The following is an 18979-nucleotide window of genomic DNA, read 5'->3' as shown; positions in this document are numbered from 1 at the left end:
AAAGCATTTTCTGTGAAAACTTAGGCAGCACTATCTTTTAGGAGAAATTTAATTGTGAGTTATTTGGCAGAATCGCTTTGGATGACATTATCTAATAAGCTCTTGATGAGGTTTTACTACACGTTTCTCGATATAAAACAGTGTGTTCTTCAGCCTACTGACAACTGAAGTTATAGGTATAATATTTCAGTGTAGCACAGCAGGCCAGACCCCAGGGTGTGGTGGCAGGGGGTGTCAGCAAGGTCCACCGTGCCTGGGCAGCTCTACCTCTGTCTGAGCACAGATGGAGTAGCAGAGCCTGTGGCCCCGAGCTGGATGCCCCAAGCTCTGGCATGCCCTGGGCAGGCCAGGGAGACAGGGGAAGGGCCATGTCTCCATGTATATGGGGCATGGGCGGGAGGTGAGCCCACCTGGGAGCACACAGGGTCATCAAAGGCAGTGACTGTCCCCTGGACACTCCCTTTCAAATTGGTACCCGTGATGCTGCGGTTTGGAGGTGGGGGCAGAAGCGGGCGATGGACCCTTAGCCATACCCTGAACTCCATTTTTCCTATCCAGCGAAACCCAATCCTAGACTACTTGTCTATTATTTATTTCCTTGAGGCCAAAACACAGAATCCTCTCCCCAGGCCACTGTGTGACAGTCCTCAGCTGTCCAGGTTCCCACTGGCCTTGGATGACGGGCTCCTCCTCGGAGTTCGTGGACCTCAGTGGGGTACGGGAAAGACACTCTACAGAAATCAAGTTAATATTAAAGAAGAGTGTTCGGCTCAGAGTAAAGATGACTTATAAGTTAGCTTTACGTTCTGAAAACCCAAGGGAGAAGTAGAAGATCTCGGCAACATCTCAAAAGATTCAAAGAGATAAAAAATTTGGACTACAAGATCAAACCAGTCAATCCTAACGGAAATCAACCCTGACTATTCGCTGGAAGGACTTGATGCTGAGGCTGAAGTTACAATACTTTGGCTACCTGATGGGAAGAGCTGACTCATTGGAAAAGACCCTGATGCTGGGAAAGATTGAAGGCAGGAAGAGAAGGGGACGACAGAGGATGAGATGGTTGGATGGTGTCACCGACTCAATGGACATGAGTGAGCAAACTCTGGGAGATGATGAAGGACAGGGAAGCCTGGTGTGCTGCAGTCCGTGGGGTCACAAAGAGTCGGACATGATTTAGCGACTGAACGACAACAACTCGGGGCTGTACCAATCATTTCCAGGGTAGAAATTCAAAGGTGAAAGGTTACTTTGCTTTCACCCCCGTGATGTGGAAAGGATTGAGTCTGTGCTGGCGCAGCGTGGGTGCAGCTTTACCAATTTAACGAGAGTTAGCTCAAACCCTTCTGAAGTACCTCAGCCTGTTTCATTGGAGAAATCACCAAAGAATGAAAAGACTCAGTAGAAAAGAGGCTGGGTGTGTTCATGAAAGTAAGCAGCTTGTGAAATGCTTTATTTTCCTGTGACTAAAAGTTCCAGCTTGTAATTCCCAATAGGGATGGCTTCAAGCTACTCATTAGTACACATTAAACCTGTTGCACCATGCTCGTAGGGAAGAGGCAGAACGTCTTGATTTGCCAACCTTGGGCCATGCCCCGCTTTAAAGGCCACTCTGAGATCAGTCCTATAACGGAGACAGGCTGGGCTCATTGTGGGGTGGGGGCCAGGTGGGGGCCGGGTGGCACTAAGCTGGGCAGGCAAGTGTCAGCGCCCACAAGGGGCATTCTTAGCTGCTCCCAAGAAGGTCCAGAACTGTCCAAAAGACAGTAAAAATAAAGTTACTGAAAACAAAAGGACCCCTTCTAAGCCCGGAGATGTCATTTGCTTCTTACTGAAAAGATGAGGGGTGGGTAGGAATGGGGCACGCTGGTGAGGACAGGGTATTTTTTAGGAGCAAGGATACAGGGGCACATTCTGAGTCAGAAGGGAATGGGTTAATTTTCTGAGATTAAAAAAAAATCACTGATACAGCTCTAGAATCTGGTAAACTATTAAACAGAGTTTTGGGGCACATTAATTACACAGTCATTATACTAACTTGGTTGCTGGGAGCGTTGAGGTGGATCAATGGATGGGAATTGCTGTCAGGCTGAGTTTCACAGTCTCTGAATGAAAATGTTTCCATTGCATTGTCTGTCGTTTGCCTCGGGGATAAATATTATTTTCCCAACATTCAGAACATACTTCCTCCACCCTCTGCCACGACTCTAGCTGACAGGTTGCCCAGGGAGCCCGTCAGACTGTAACTAACAGAGCAGAGCCACCCACCGGGTTGTTGTTGGTCTTCCCGGCAAGGATGACCCGGGCCTTGATCTTGTTCATGTTGAAGTTCTTCAGGTAGGCCTCGTAAATCCTCTTGGCCAGAGACTTGAGATCCGCGGTTTCGGAATCTTCTAGGTCATGCTCACACGTAAGGATTTCTGCCTTCAATTTTGCTTTTTCAGATCTTGGCATTCGTCCAAAACGAATCGCTGGGGGTCGGAGGGGAGACACGGAATCATGGGAAACAGAGAAATGAAGGACGTAACGGGGAGTGATGACTAACAGCTGCAGGGAAAGTTCACACTACGGGTCAAACTGTGGGCGAACATCAGCAGGAAGTCAGAACACACTTCACGGCTCAGCTTTCCCCCTGTGGAGCGGTGGGCGTGCTGCTCACACTCCATGTAGCCTAGACTTTCAAAACCAAAAGGTTAAAGTAAAAATAGCACCATTACTCACTTCATCAATAGGACGGGCTCAAGGTCACTTGATGTCATTAAGTGTATAATTGACCCTTTCAATCAAGGAGATGAAAGTGAGCCTTAGAAGGAGTTAACTATTACCTTTTTCTTTTTCAGAAGGTAGACGAGCAACTCTTTTGAACATTATTTTAAACTTACTTTCACGTAGTGATTGGCATGTTTTAAAATAAAAGTAGGGGGCCTTCCCTGGCGGCCCAGTGGTTAGGACTCCATGCTTCCAATGCAGGGGGCGTGGGTTTGACCCCTGGTTGGGAAAGGATCCCACATACCACATGGCTTGGCCAAAGAAAACCAATAATAATAATAATTAAAATAAAAGTATGACTGAATATAATTAAACTTATGGTAAAATGTTTGAAATGGCACACACTTCATATATATGATCTGAACATTATCTCTGTGATTTCCAAGTGTTTGCAAAGTCTTATATCCAAGTTTCACCATTTGAAGTTTCTAACCATAATACCAAGGGCTGTACTGGATTTCTGCCCTCTGAGACTTACTTTCTTAAGCTCTCGTGTTACAAAATGACCTGAATATTAAATGCTGCAGCACATTCATTCAAAGTACAGCACGTTCCAAGCCCACAAGGGAGGCAGACGGAGGCATGGGTGGGTGAAGTTTGAGAGACAACCTTACCTACCGTTATGGGACATCCCAACTGAAAGGCACTTGTGGAAACGACAGTATTGGCACTTATTCCGATTCTTTTTCTGAATCTTGCAACTACGGTCACATTTGTCATATACCAGCTTCAGCCGAATCGTTCTCCTAAAGAAACCCTGTGGATTAACATACAGTTTGTTAACGACTAGGAACTGATGATCAGCGTCATTCCTTTATTCACGCTTCTTGTTCACTTACTCTCTCTTTTAAGATGAACTAAATGTAGAGACATGGTTCATCTAAAAAGTCCAATGTAGGGACTCCCCCGGTTAAGACTGAGCTCCCAGTGCAGGGGGCACGGGTTTGATCCTTGGTTGGGGAACTAGATCCCATGTGCAGCACAGCCCGGGCAAATAAAAACATAAAGTTCGTAATTTTTTTTTTTTAAGTCTGATATAATTGAGGCAGGTTGAAAATTTGAAATTTCATTCCATGGAAAAGGAAAAGTAAGAAAATGAGGCAAAATTCAAAGTAATACCAATACCGCCTCACCTGGGAAGGCACACAGTCTCCCAAAGAGTGACCCCACCCAGCTAAGACTCTACAAGTGTGACTTTCTCTTCTTGGAGAACAGGTCCATTTGGGTGATGAAAGTGTTCTAAGCATTTCTGTGGGAGAATATAAACTCTCTAAAAGATAAAGATTATACAATAAAGGGAGGCTAGCTTCTTATAAATGGAGAAGGCAATGGCACCCCACTCCAGTACTCTTGCCTGGAAAATCCCATGGATGGAGGAGCCTGGTAGGCTGCAGTCTATGGGATCGCTAGGAGTCCGACACGACTGAGCGACTTCACTTTGACTTTTCACTTTCATGCATTGGAGAAGGAAATGGCAACCCACTCCAGTGTTCCTGCCTGGAGAATCCCAGGGACGGGGGAGCCTGGTGGGCTGCCGTCTATGGGGTTGCACAGAGTCGGACACGACTGAAGCAACTTGGCAGCAGCAGCTGGTTGTAAATAACTTTCTTGCTTTATAAAAGCATCTTAAACTTTACCCAGTGAGAAACAACTTTTAAAAAACCCAAAGTAAACAAAGGTGACTAAGCCGTGGCCCGGCGGAAAGACAGCTTTGCAAGGAGCAAGGCACTCGCTGCGGGGCCCGCGGTTCGGGTGGACGGGCCCCAGCAGAAAGGACACCCTGGGGCGTGCCGCAGCATCGAGGAGGACTCTGCCCGGGCTCTGGCCTTTGGCTGGCACATGCTGTGGGCTCCACCACTGCCCTCCGCGGCCTTCTGAGGACGATGCAGAGAGAATGTGCGCGGAAGCTGTCTGACCTCGCGTCCCCATGAAGGGAGCAGCCTTAACGTGGTTCATTCTCCTTCAAACAGCACACTTGCCACATCACGAATAAAGAGCAGTCCAGCAATATACCACAGGCTTTCCAAAGAGAGAAATGAACGTGTTACTGGGGTCAGTTTCTGATCAACAGCTTTAACGTGCTTGTGCTAAGTCACTTCCGTCACGTCTGACTCTGTGTCACCCCATGGACTGTAGCCCACCGGGCTCTTCTTGTCCATGGGATTTTCCAGGCAACAATACTGGAGTGGGTGGCCATTTCCTTCTCCAGGGGATCTTCCCCACCCAGGGACTGAGCCCGAGTCTCCTGCGGCTCCTGCACTGCAGGCGGATTCTTTGCCACTGAGCCACCAGGGATGCCCTTTAGCAGATCTTTCTTACTAACGACAAACATTTGTGTATAAAATAAAGGGAAGCACACGTGGTCCCTGAAAGGTCACTTTTCTCCGCATCCAGGGTCCCCGTACCTTGCAGCCCTCACACGCGTGGACGCCGTAGTGGTAGCCAGAGGCTTTGTCCCCGCAGATCCTACACTCGATGTTCAGGGCGATGCTGGATGACTCCTCGGCGCTGCCAGGGACCGCGGGGTAGGAGACGGAGGAGGGGCTCGAGGCGGGGGACAGGGTGTCTAGGAAAGGAAGGGGCGGGTTATGAGCTTCCGCGCTCTCACCGTCCAGCGTCCAGACCAGCTTTCTGAGGATCCGATCCCCGCCTAACCACTCCCGCCCTCCATCCAGCACCCAGACCAGCTTTCTGAGGATCCGATCCCCGCCTAACCACTCCCGCCCTCCATCCAGCACCCAGACCAGCTTTCTGAGGATCCGATCCCCGCCTAACCACTCCCGCCCTCCATCCAGCACCCAGACCAGCTTTCTGAGGATCCGATCCCCGCCTAACCACTCCCGCCCTCCATCCAGCATCCAGACCAGCTTTCTGAGGATCCGATCCCCGCCTAACCACTCCCGCCCTCAACTCCCCCCACCCCACCGCCCCGGGCTTTGACTGGGGAGGCGTCAGCTGCTGGGTAGGGCTCCCTTCCTGTGTCAGCCCTGGCCAGGCCCTCCCACAGCGACCAGGGCGGGGACATCTGGAAGCTCCCCTAGCCAGGGACTCCCCAACTGAAAAAAAAAAAAAACAAAAAACAACTATACCCTTTAACCCATAAAAATCAAAACAAAATGGACCAAATCACGGCCCCATAGAAAAGGCCACTTCCCAAGCAGCCTATACACACGAATGTCACAGCAGCTTTATTCTTCATTCCAAAAACTGAAGTGTCCCACACAGAACTTGTTGCTTTTTTTTTGCATCCTCCCTTCCAGCCCTTTTGTAATTGTTAACTCAGTAAATTGCACCAGAAAGACAATAAAAATCCATGAGGGCGACCCAAAAGCACAACTCAAGAAAAAAAGAAGTTGGGCTTTCTTAAAATTAAAAACGCCTGCTCTGCAAAAGACACTGTTAAGAAAATGAAAAGACAAGCCACAGACTGGGAGAAGCTATTTGCAAAACACATCCGCAATAATAGAGCTGCATCCCAAATACATGAACGAGTCTTACAGCTCAATAGCAATGAAATTAAAAACTCAATTAAAAACAGAGGATCCGGATAGATATGTGGCTGAAGAAGACACAGAGAGCAAGCAAGAACATGAAAACATGCCTCCCATCAATGGTCGCTGGGCAACTGTGAAGTAAAACAACGAGACATCACGGTGCAGCTATCAGAACTGCTGAAATCCAAAAAGCTGACACCATCGAATGATGGTGAGGAGGTGGAGGAAAAGAAGCTCTCCTTCTAAGGAAGAGAGTGGTGCAGCTGCTTTGAAAGGCCATTTGGCGCTTTCTTATGAAGCAAAACAGTCTTAAAGAATCACACTGCTAGACACTGGCACATGGTGCTGGAGGAGTCTCCTGAGAGCCCCTTGGACTGCAAGGAGATCCAACCAGTCCATCGCAAAGGAAATCAACCCTGAATATTCATTGGAAGGACTGATGCTGAAGCTGAAGCTCCAACACTTTGGCCACCTGATGCGAAGAACTGACTCATTGGAAAAGACCCTGATGCTGGGAAAGACTGAAGGCAAGAGAAGGGGGCGACAGAGGATGAGATGGTTGGATGGCATCACTGACGTGATGGACATGAGTTTGAGTCAACTCCGGGACTTGGTGATGGACAGGGAGGCCTGGTGTCCTGCAGTCCATGGGGTCGCGAAGAGTTGGACCAGACTTGGCGACTGAACGACAATAACAATATTGACAAAAGTGATCTGAAAATGTGTGTCCACACAGAAACCTGCATGTGAATGTTTTCAGCAGCTTTATTCTTTATAGTTGCTTTACGGTGTCGTGTTTAGTTGCTGCCGTACAGAACAGTGACTCAGTCACACACGTACATTCTGTTCCTTTACGGTTCGTCACAGGACACTGAGCGTGGGTCCCCGTGCTGCACAGCAGGACTGTGTTTTTTTCCACCCCGTATATACCAGTTTGCATCTGCGAATTCCAGCTCCCGATCCTCCCCTCCCACCTCCTCCCCCTTGGGAACCCCAAATCTGCGCTCTATCTCTGTGTGGCTCTGTTTGGTAAATATGCTCATTTCTGGTCGAGTTTTAGATTCCACCATAGCTGATGTCATATGCTATAGGTCTCTCTCTTTACGACTTACTTAGTATGAAAATCTCCAGTTGCATCCATGTTGCTCCAAATGGCTGAGAAAAATGAAAAATCACTTCTTTTTTGTAATGGCTGAGTGATATTCCATTGAACCTACATATGCACCACATCTTCTTTATCCACTCCTCTGTCGATGGACGTTTAGGAGGTTTCCACGTCTCGGCTATTGTGGACAGTGCTGTAGCAGCTTTATTCTTAATTGCCAAGAGGCCCCTCAATAGGTAAGGTCAGTTCCGAAAGGCTACATATGCGGTTCTTAATATCTGACATTTGGGGAAAGGCAGAGCTATCGGTGGTAAAAAGATCAGCAGCTGGAGTGGGGTGAGGGAGGCAGGGCTGAATGGGGGAAGCACGGTGGCTTTTTCAAGGTGGTGAAACTATTCATATGAAATTGTAATGGTGAATACATGACCTATTTACTGGTCAAAATCCACAGAGTTTTACAGTTCAGAGTGAACTTTAATGTGTGCAAATAAAAAAAATAATTGAGGAGATCCAGGGGCTCCAGAATGGCACACAGAATGCAGTTTTACAGCCTAACTATATCACAATGTGGGAAGCATTTGTAGGAAAGCTGATGAAGATGTTCGCCTGCATGACCTTGGAAATGCACGGAGTCTGTGAGTCCAGAGGAAAAGGGAACTGCGCCTGGTCATTGTCCTGAGCCAGTAAGGTTGTCCCCACAGGGCCCTGGGGGAGCAGTTCTGAGGCCCCTGCACTTGCTGTTCTGTCGTTCGGTCCTGTCTGACTCTTTGTGACGCCATGGACTGCAGCACGCCAGGCTTCCCTGTCCATCACCAATTCCCGGAGCTTGCTCAAACTCGTGTCTATTGAGTCGGTGATGCCATCCAGCCATCTCATCCTCTGTCATCCCCTTCTTCTCCTGCCTTCAATCTTCCCCAGCATCAGGGTCTTTTCCAGTGAGTCAGTTCTTCACATCAGGTGGCCAAAGTATTGAAGTTGCAGCTTCAGCATCAGTCCTTTCAAAGAATTGTCAGGCCTGATCTCCTTTAGGATGCACTGGTTGGATCTCCTTGCAGTCCAAGGGGCTCTCAAGAGTCTTCTCCAACACCACAGTTTGAAGGCATCAATTCTTCAGTGCTCAGCCTTTTTTTATCGTCCAGCTCTCACATCCGTGCATGACTGCTGGAAAAAAACCATAACTTTGATGTAGGCAAAGTAATGTCTCTGCTTTTAAATATGCTATCTAGTTTTGTCATAGCTTTTCTTCTAAGGAGCAAGCATGTTTGAATTTCATGGCTGCAGTCACCATCTGCAGTGATTTTGGAGCCCAAGAAAATAAAGTCTGTCACTGTTTCCATTGTTTCCCCATCTATTTGCCATGAAGTGATGGGACCAGATGCTATGGTCTTAGTTCTTTGAATGTTGAGTTTTAAGCCAACTTTTTTACTCTCCTCTTTCACTTTCATCAAGAGGCTCTTTAGTTCCTCTTTGCTTTCTGCCATAAGCATGGTATCATCTGCATATCTGAGATTATTGGTATTTCTCCTGGCAATCTTGATTCCAGCTTGTGCTTCATCCAGCCCGGCATTTTGCATGATATACTCTGTATATAAGTTAAATAAGCAGGGTGACAATATACAGCAGCCTTGACGTACTCCTTTCCCAATCTGGAACCAGTCTGTTGTTCCATGTCCGGTTCTAACTGTTGCTTCTTGATCTGCATGCGGGTTTCTCAGGAGGAAGGTAAGGTGGTCTGGTATTCCCATCTCGAAGAATTTTCCAGAGTTTGTTGTGATCCACACAATCAGAGGCTTTGGCGTAGTCAGTGAAGCAGAAGTAGAAGGCACTACACTGGAAATGAAAAACTAAATGTTCATTTAATGATGGTGGATGGATGGATGGATGGATGGTGGATGGATGGATGGATGGTGGATGGATGGATGGATGGTGGATACTGTTGGAGTATGAGCTCACAGATAAGAAGAAGAGGCTAGAGTGGTCCATGAGGTGGTGGATTAGAGGTACAGACATTTGTTTGAACTTATATTACCTTAACATAGAGACAGACAGCTGTATATAGAAATACAGACACGTGTACATATGTGGGTTTGTATGTACACATATATGTCTGCTCCATCAGCTGAGAGAGCCTAAAAGGAAAGATACTCCAGGGAATTTCCTGGTGGTCCAGTGGTTAGGACCCTGGGCTTTTACTGCCAAGGGCTCAGATTCAGTCTTTGGTTGGCAAAACTAAGATCTGGCAAGCCGTGGGGTGTGGCCAAAAAAAAAAAGGAAGATAAAGAAAAGATACTCCAAGAGCAACCTCAAATGCTTAGAAGGAACAGTATGGAGTATCTCAGAATTCTCAGGACCCTGGGTAAAACACTCAAAAGGGTTTTGCCTCAGAACTGGGGCAAATTACGTCTAGAATCAGCACTGCTCTGGGCCCATCTAACAAAGCTTAACCACAGGACCTGAAAGGATCAACATTTTCCACGTTAAAACTTAACTGCCTCCCAGAACAGGACTTAAGAATATTTATGTAAATACAAAATATCCATCATCAACAAAATCCACAATGTATGGTATCTAAAAATAAACTGTAAAGGAAAAAAAAACATGCACAGAAGCAGAAGAACATGATCCCTTCCACTCCTATTTACCCAAGAGAACTGGGAGCACCGTTCACACAGAGGTATGTACGTGAACCTTCCCAGCAGCTGCATCTGTAACAGCCAAGACCTGGACACAACCCAACGTTTATCAACAGTGTGGATAAACAGACCATGGTAAACTCAGACAGGGAATTTTAAAAGATGAACTGTTGATACACGCTGTCAGTGCAGATGAATCTAATTTGGCTGAGTGAAAGGAGTTAGAGTAAAAAGAGAACACGCTGTATGATTCCATCTATATAAAATTCTAGGAAATACAAACTGACTGAAGATAGAAAGCAGACCAGCGGTTACTGTGGGAGAGAGGGAGGTTTGGTGAGGGGAGGGATTACACGAGGGCACAAGTAGATTTCAGGTGCCGGGGCTGCCATTTGATTGTGCTGATGGCTACACAAGTCTCCGTGTGTGTGTGCATCTGATTGCACTGTTTGGATATGTGAAGTTTTTATGTCAATAAAGCCAGCTACAGGGGTAGGGCAGGAAATACAGACTGGCAGAGCAAACAGTCTCACCCGTCCAATCTCCTAGGTGTAAATTTGCCCGTGAACACATTTTACAGAGGGCCCTCCCGAATCTGCAATTTACATAACTTAGAAATATCACCAAGGGAGCCATTAGAGACAAGGACGAAAAATCGAATTTACAAATAAGAAATCATTTTATCTCTCAAATGAATTGGTAACAATAGCAATGAAAAGCCTAACTAGGAGACAAAGATTTTATGGATTATGAGATGATTCTAAATGATCAAAAGGTTTAACTAACCATGATAAGGAGAACTGGAGGGAAGTAAAAATGGATGACCCCACACCCACCACCTTAGCGGCCAGTGGCCGAGAGTCAAGGACGTGTGTCTGGCCACTTTCTGTAAGCTCCCCTTTCTTCCTTTCTGCCATGGTGCACGCCCTGTCACAAACACCACCGCAGTGCAGACCCCTGTGTGTGAGGTGAACAACGTCCACCCCAGCAGGCTCGCAGGTCATGCACTCTCAACCACGCTCTCCATGACACGGGTTTATCCGTGAACACGGCTGCCAGCCAACCTCCAGCCTCCCTCTCCCGCCGTCACTGAAGGTCAGTGCACAGTCTCGGAAACCATCTTCCTGGGGTGGGGACATGGGAGAAGACGGTGGGGGAGTGCGCCCTGGACACAAGGGGAGCCGTGGGGGTGAAAGAGCACAGAGACCTGCCACCAGATGCTGCCGGGAGAACCTTCTCGGTTCTCCCGAGGGAGCTGGGATAATCCACGATCGGAGGGGAAAACCGCACACACACCTCCTGGCCGGTCCAATCCTGACTCCTCCAGTCCCAACCCAACACCCACTTCTGCCAAGAAGGACAGTGGAGTCAAGTCCACCTCCAAAGGAGCCTCCTTTAAATCAAGGGTGCAGTCTACACCACATTATCCCAGGGTGGCTTTGGCGGGGGCATGCTGCAAGGCTTGAAGAATCTTAGTTCTCTAACCAGGGACTGAACCCATGTCCCCTGCAGTGGAGGCATTGGAATCCTAGCCACTGGACCTCCAGAGGAGTCTCCGGGGTGGGCTTACATGTTGCCCAGAGAGATGGACTGCGCTGCGACTCCCTCTTTCCCAGTGAGGCTACCAGACTAGACCCCACATTTTACTGCTTTGTATCTGCCTCGCCTGATGCTTAATGTAGTTCTTTTTTTTTTTTTTTTACCATAACCATCTTAAAATTCTTTTTTTACAGTTTTAATATTTTTTTTACTAAAGCATAGTTGATATGCCACATTGTATTAATTTCTGCTGTTCAGCAGAGCGATTCAGTTGTACACATATACATATATACATTCCTTTTTAAAATATTCCTTTGCATTACGGTTTATCATATGCAAAAGACCCTGATGCTGGGAAGGCGAAAGCAGAAGAGGGTGGCAGAGAATGAGATAGTTAGATCATCAACTCAATGGACGTGGATTTGAGCAAACTCTGGAAGAGAGTGGAGGACAGAGGAGCCAGATGTGGTGCAGTCCATGGGGTCACCAAGAGTCAGACACAACTGAGCAACTGAACAACAGTGAAAAAATTAATTTAGTTCTCCATGCTGCGCAGTAGGGCTTTGCTGTTCATGCATCCCATACATGAAGGTTTACAAAAGAGTAGGGAGATGGTTCATATCCGTTTCCAGACAAGACAGTGATTTTTATTACAATAGGAGTCTCTGCTTTAAAGAAACATAAACTCACACCATTAAAAAACAAAGCGGCTGCCAGCTGAATTTCAAGCATTATGTGACTTATGTCCAGCTTTTATAAAGAGGACACACCGTGAGACGCCTCAAAAGCCCAGCGGCACGGGATGTCACGCTCTCACGGCTGCATATTTCAAGGCAGAAAGACGCAACCTCTCCTCCAGGTGACGCGAACACTGTTCTCTGCGGAAAAAACATTTCTGAGTAAAGCTTTCCAGGAAGTAGTACGCTTACCTGTAATAACGGAGCCATCTGATCCTGGACCACTTCCTAAGTACTGGTATTCTGTAAAACTGAAGCTTCCGGAACTGTCCTCCCCAATAGACTGAGAAATCTCTTGAATGGTTCCCATCTCTTGTAGGAAGTCTGCCGAGAGCGGGCTTTCCAGGTCATCAGCCTCCAGTGGGGAGAGGGGACCGATGGGGCTCTCTGTGTCCACCATCTCCATTGGGAGGAGCTGGTCCCACTGCCCAGCTCCGATCTCCTGGGAGGAGAGAGAAGCCGTCAGTGAAAACACTGGAGACTCGGAGGGCCACTGGCTTTCCTTGAATGGAAGCATCACTGGCCAGTGGACATGCCTGAACTCATAATCGAAAGAGTAACATTGTCAGCCATTCTCCTTCCGCTTGACTCTTGATAAGCTCAGTAAGAAAAGGAACATATTGTATTCTTATTATTTTTTATTTTGGTCAAGCGGCTTGCAGGATCTCAGCTCCCTGACCAGGGACTGAACCCAGGTCCTTGGCAGTGGCAGAACCAAATCCTAACCACTGGGCCACCAGGGAACTCCCCTCAAAATGAAAAATCTCTAAACAAGAGCTCGTCTCAGGAACCAGAGCTGACCCGGCCGGGACTCCCTCAGCGTTGCCGTGCCCTCTGTGTATCGGAGGAAGACGGAAGTAGCAGCGGACACACGCTTAGTCCCCGCTGGCCCGGGGCAGCCCCTCCGGTGGGGACACGTCTGGACTGTCTGATGGGCACACAGGGATGCAGGAGGGGGATGGGGAGGGCACGGCTCCACACGGCTGGCCAGGGAGGGCCTCACTTAAAAGGGCGCAGACCCCAGCAGGAACACGGCAGACAGCTGTGCAGACATCTTGGGGAGAATGTCCAGCGAGAGTAGTGGCAAGTGCGGAGCCCCCAGGATGGATGCCTGCGGGGGTACTTGCAGGCACAAGCGGGTCGGTGTCCTCGGCTGGGGTCCCGGGGGGTTGCAGGGGCAGGAAGCTGGCGGGCAAGCTGGGGACAGAATTATGTGTTCTCTGTGCCCGTGGGGTGCGCCGTGCAGGTAGGTGTTCCTAAGGTGACTACGCTGTGACGAGCACATCTGGGGTCACAAAAATCTAAACAGGGCAGTCCCCGACAGTGCCAGGCTGTTTTAGCTCACACACGGAAGAACGCTCTCTACACGGGCATCTTCAGGCTGCAGCATGCCCCCCAGATTCCTGTGTGGGAGTCCCGACGCCTGTGCGTGCCTGCCCAGTCGTGTCTGACTCTTTGCAACCCAATGGATTGTAGCCCAGCAGGCTCCTCTGTCCATGGGACTCTCCAGGCAAGAATACTGGAGTGGGTAGCCTTGCCCTCCTCCAGGGATCTTCCCAACCCAGGGATTGAACCCGCGTCTCCTGTGTCTCCTGCACTGGTAGGTGGATTCTCTACCACTGAGCCACCTGGGAAGCCCTAGGGCCCTAGAATGGGGTTGCATTTGGACATAATAAAGGGGTGATTACATTAAGATGAGGCCCTAATCCAATCTGGCTGGTGGAAATCTGGACACACAAAGAGACACGGGGGTGTACACATGGTTGAGGGGGGCGGCCCGTGAGGACACAGCGGACAGTGGCCCTGTGACCCAAGCAGAGGGGCCTTGAGAGGAACCAAAGCCGCCCACACTCCAATCTTGGCCTGCGTGCCACCTAGACGGTGAGAAGCAAACATTGTCGGAGGCTGCAACCCGTGACCCGCCCCGAGGGCAGCCGGAGCACGGGTACAAAGTCAAAGCACAGGTCCTCCCTGTGCTGACTGGGTTCACGCTGTTGCCCACACCTCTGAAACCACTTCCTGCGACCTTCAGACCAGGGCCTGGTCTCCTGCACAACATGGGCCCTGGTGACACACCTTCCCCACCTCGCCCTGGCTACCAGCCCCCGTGCCCCCGAGACCAGGGGCACGGGTCATCTCCCCATCTAGAACCCCAGCGTCAGCCCAGCCCCCTGCCTGAACCGACCTCCCCTCCCCACCTTCCCGAGGCCCCCTCCAAGTTCACCCCCCAGCCCAGCCTGGTCTCTCCTCGCCAACAAGGCCGACGAGGCAACATTCAGCTTCTGAAATGGTCTCAGGGAGGCCCACGCTCATGTTGAGGACAGGACCCGAGGGGTGCGTGCCACCAGTCCTGGCCAGGGCTCAGCGGTGGAGGGGGGTCGCTGTGGTCCCTCCACAACCTCGGAAGGCTGGGCTCTTGGGACCAAGGAAAGAAAGAAAAGAAAGAAAGAAGGAAAGGGAAGTCACTCAGTCGTGTCCAACTCTTTGCGACCCCATGGACTATAGCCTACCAGGGTCCTCTGTCCATGGGATTTCCCAGGCAAGAATACTGGAGCAGGTTGCCATTTCCTTCTCCAGGGGATCTTCCCAATCCAGGGATCAAACCTGGGTCTCCTGTGTTGCGAGCAGACACTTTACCCTCTGAGCCACCATGACCACGGAAGGCTGGGCTTTTGGGACCAAGGGAGAGGACCCTGCCAAAAGCAGACCTGTGGAATGTACTTGTGTCAAAGCATTTCCCATCTCAGCCCAGCTGCAAATCAATAGCAGCTTCAAGTGCAAAGATGAAGGGATGGTTTCCTTCCTTTAGAAACGAAAAATGGGTCCAGTTCACATACTTTTGTGAGAGTCACATCTCATGCCAGGATTCTGACAATAAATGATCATAGTCAATGATAACGCCATAGCGAAAAAGAAAAGGGAATCATTAAACTTCCATATGATTGAGAAGATGTTATCATCTTTTAAATCAGACTGTAAATCTGACTGTGATCTGTGCTTTTTTATTGTATTTTATTCTGCATCATAATTGAATTTCTTCAAATGGCAAGTGAGATAAAGGGATTCCTTAAGATATTTTCTGGGAGATCCCTGGTGGTCCAGTGATTACGGCTTCACCCTCCAGTACAGGGATGCAGGTTCCATCCCTGGTTGGGGAGCTAGAATCCCACACGTCTTGTGGCCAAAAAAACCAAACATAAAACAGAAGCAATATTACAAATTCAATAAAGATTTTAAAAATGGTCCACATCTAAAGTAGATTTTTTTTTTAAAAGAAAAAGGTATTTTCCACCATGAACAAAAGATTCCAAAGTGCAGTCATTAATTTACTACCTCCACCATAAAATTCAACTTCAAACTATACGAAAGCCAGGCAGGGGCCACGACCACCTCCTCTGTGCCGTCATACTCAGTGCTGCAAGGAAAACACAGGTGGAGGCAGGCTTGTATTCCTGCAGACATCCTATCTTTCAACCAGGAGAGCCCAGATCCGGAGGAACTCAGCTCTGACTACAAACGATGCTCGTCTCCCTGGCATTCCAACAGGGAGTTGGAATGCTCTGCCATCTTATCGTTTTACCTTTCGGTTGCTTTCCGAGGGTACCTGAGATTTATGGAGAGAAACGTCAGTGTTTCTGTTAATGAAGAGCTAAAGGATGTGAGAGTTGGACTATAAGGAAAACTGAGTGCCGAAGAATGGATGGTTTTGAACTGTGGTGTTGGAGAAGACTCTTGAGAGTCTCTTGGACTGCAAGGAGATCCAACCAGTCCATCCTAAAGGAGATAAGTTCTGAGTGTTCATTGGAAGGACTGATGCTGAAGCTGAAACTCCAATACTTTGGCCACGTGGTATGAAGAACTGACTCACTGGAAAAGACCTTGATGCTGGGAAAGATTGAAGGCAGGAGGAGACGGGGATGACAGAGGATGAGATGGTTGAATGGCATCACCGACTCAATGGACGTGATTTTGAGCAAGCTCTGGGAGTTGGTGATGGACAGGGAAGCCTGGAATGCCGCAGTCCACGGGGTCGCAAAGAGTAGGAAAATGACTGATCAACTGAACTGAACTGAAACGAGATCCCTGGGGAGTGAGGCAACACCGTGACCTCTGGCCAGAGGACCGGCCGCCACACATCACTGGACACACTGGCCCTGCCTGCTTCCAGCCAGAGCAGATAAGGGACACTGCCCTTTGGACGTTTCCACAGGTAAAGACGAGGCCGCGTGGCACATGCCGTACATCGTGGGCCTGCGGTTCCTGGCAGCCTCTGCACACCCGGCCTCCACACCAGTCACCTCTGCTCTGGGATCAGGAAGATCACGGCAAGTCCCTGCCTCTGGAGCCCACAGAACACAGCCACCGCCTGGTCGGCCAAGATGGGCAGCCAGGTGCCAGTTACCGTGCCCTGGCCCAGGGTCCTAGGTCCTCCAGGGCTTTAGAAGAGAGAAAAAGACACCACCAATGATGTCTCAGCAGCTCCCAGTGTAGCCAAGAGGCAAGACATCAGGAGGTGGTGCAAATGGAAGTCAAACAGGCCTCGGTTTCCAGGCAGGGAGCAGCGAGCGATGGGGTGGTGGGTGTTGAGGACACTGACCGGTAATAAAGCCGAGTTCCAACAGAGACGTGGGGGATGCATACTCCGTCCCCCTTCCTGGACGATCCATTCTGAGACTCACTGGCTTCTAAATGCATTTTTTTTTCTCCCCTTTCTCATCCAACTTAAGTGTTAGAACCGTATCCCGTATATGGGAAACTCAAATGTAAACTGCTAAAATTCTACTTTTAGTAGAACACCGATCCGTCAAAATATTGATGGTCCAGTGGTTAAGACTCAGCCTTGCAGGGGGTGTGGGTTTGATCCCTGGTCAGGGAACAATTATATAACCCCACATGCTGAGCGGTGCAGTGAAAAAGAGATTTAAAACAAAATTAAATGAAAAAAAGAGAAATTAACAGAGTGAATCATAACCATGAAACTAAGCCTGAGAGACGAAACACACACACACACCCGGGCACCGTTGTTGTTTGCTGTTGTTCAGCTACTAAGTCACGTCCAGCTGTTTGTGTCGCGGTGAAAGCAGTGAGCAGGAGTCCAAGTGGGCAGGAAAAGGCAGGCTTCACACGGGGAGGTGGGCGGGGGGTGCACCTTTATCCTGAGACGGGGACCATGCCCGGCCTGGGAGGCCGACTGGCATGCATCACCGACTGCTCAGGAAAGGCGTGGACAGAGCGCCAGTCTGACTCTACCAGAGAAGCAGCAGAGAGAGGACTTGGAGAACGGTCAGTGACACAACAGTGCTTTGCAGAGAGTCAGGAAGTCTCATTATCTGATTGGAGTAACAAAGCAGGGACTCACTTGGCTGTTGTCTCCCGAGGGTGTTGCTGTGTCTCACCCATTTTTGTCCCCTTACGTTACTTTTTAAAGTTTTTGTTTAAAGTATTTATTTATTTAATTAGTTTATTCGGCTGTCCCAGGCCTTAGTGGTGGCATACAGGACCTAGTTCCCTGACCAGGAATCGAACCCAGGCCCCCTGCACTGGGAACGTGGAGGCTTAGCCACTGGACCGCCAGGGAAGTACCCCCGCGCACATACATTATTAACAGAGTTTCTTGGACCTAGGAGGCCTTTTGCAAATGTTCTCTGAAATAAAGTACTAAATAAAAGTTCACCATCTAAACATATTTCTATGCTGTGACATCACATACTCAAGAAAAAGAACAAGTGGAATTAGGCTGGAGTTCTCTCGCTCAGAACTTATGTTTGACTCAAAAGGGTCCAGATAAATAGCTGAGCAAACATCAGTCTTTTACTTTGCTTTTCTTTACCCGGCTCTGTTCAGTTCTTACCGTACCGTAAAGCCCTGCTAGATGGTCCCTTCTCAGGCCTGACAATGCTGCCTGAGCAATCTGCTGACAGCTGTCTTCACTCGGGTAAGTCTGACTACACTTCACTGAGTGATTAAAAGTAAAAGAGGGGATTTTTGTCAAAAGAGTGCCATTTGTGGGCAGACAAGCAGCTTTCAGACAAGGAATTTTTCCACTTTTCATCGACTCTGATTTACTACCTTGTCACATTCTTTATACTGTGCTGTACACCTTATGGAGATTACACAACTACTGAGATGACTTTTGGCTTAACTTGCTGGGTTAGGACTGGAAACAACATTTCAAAATAAACAAAATAATGCCAAAAAGCACTCTGCAACTTTACCTTGCACCTGAAGTTCACTGAAATAGATTAATCATTAGGGCCTGCATAATGATTAACAAAGTATAGAAAAGGCCTAGGAAACACGTCTGAAACAGAAGAGAAAGTTCCAGAGTACAATAAAAAGAAAACAAAGGACTGTGCATTTTAACGAATTAAATCAAACATGCTAGGAGCACTCTGCACAATAGGTTTGACTAGAGCTTTCTAGATCTTTTCCAACAACGCTTAAGACGTGAAATTTTGTAATCAAGAGTCTGGCAGGCAGAAATGGGAGACAAAAGGATGTTGTGAGCCTCTACACCTGTCTTTAAAGGTGCAAAGAGAATGTTCCCGATCATTTCTAAGAAATCTCCCTCCAGTTTTACAGAAAGGTCACACTCTATCATGTAGCTGTTCCAGCACTTCAAACCCACTCCTTCCCATGTTCCTGAAAATGGAGTTATCGTTCCGAAATATAATCTTACTTTTGTGGATGGTGATACCAAAA

General features: G+C 48.5%; 1 protein-coding gene and 1 long non-coding RNA gene across 12 annotated transcripts in view; both read right to left on the bottom strand.

Moving 5' to 3' along the window:
• Positions 1-18979, bottom strand: part of PPARA (peroxisome proliferator activated receptor alpha) — a 73308-nt gene that overhangs the window by 15840 nt on the left and 38489 nt on the right. For 2 of the 11 annotated variants that reach the window (XM_086403311.1, XM_086403308.1), the window contains exons 3-6: positions 12470-12719; positions 5175-5335; positions 3388-3526; positions 2269-2471 (exon numbers count right to left, since the gene is read on the bottom strand). In XM_086403311.1, coding sequence (XP_086259437.1) covers positions 2269-2471; positions 3388-3526; positions 5175-5335; positions 12470-12683 — 717 coding nt within the window. In that variant the 5' untranslated portion in view covers positions 12684-12719. Of the gene's footprint in view, positions 1-2268; positions 2472-3383; positions 3527-5174; positions 5336-5393; positions 5447-7375; positions 9199-12469; positions 12720-18979 lie in introns of those variants that run through there. The other 9 variants (XM_086403312.1, XM_086403313.1, XM_086403315.1 and 6 more) reach the window with 7 other exon arrangements.
• LOC147373264 (uncharacterized) lies at positions 1433-2123 on the bottom strand. The gene is made up of 2 exons (XR_015164661.1): positions 2039-2123; positions 1433-1752 (listed from the first exon to the last, which is right to left on the bottom strand). It is a non-coding gene; the product is annotated as an uncharacterized LOC147373264 (long non-coding RNA).

The sequence above is a fragment of the Bos grunniens genome, chromosome 5 (genome assembly GCF_055505025.1).
Source record: "Bos grunniens cultivar Pamir isolate PY7600 chromosome 5, Bosgru_T2T1.0, whole genome shotgun sequence".
In the NCBI taxonomy this organism is placed as follows: domain Eukaryota; kingdom Metazoa; phylum Chordata; class Mammalia; order Artiodactyla; family Bovidae; genus Bos; species Bos grunniens.
This window is presented reverse-complemented; position numbering and strand designations above follow the sequence as displayed.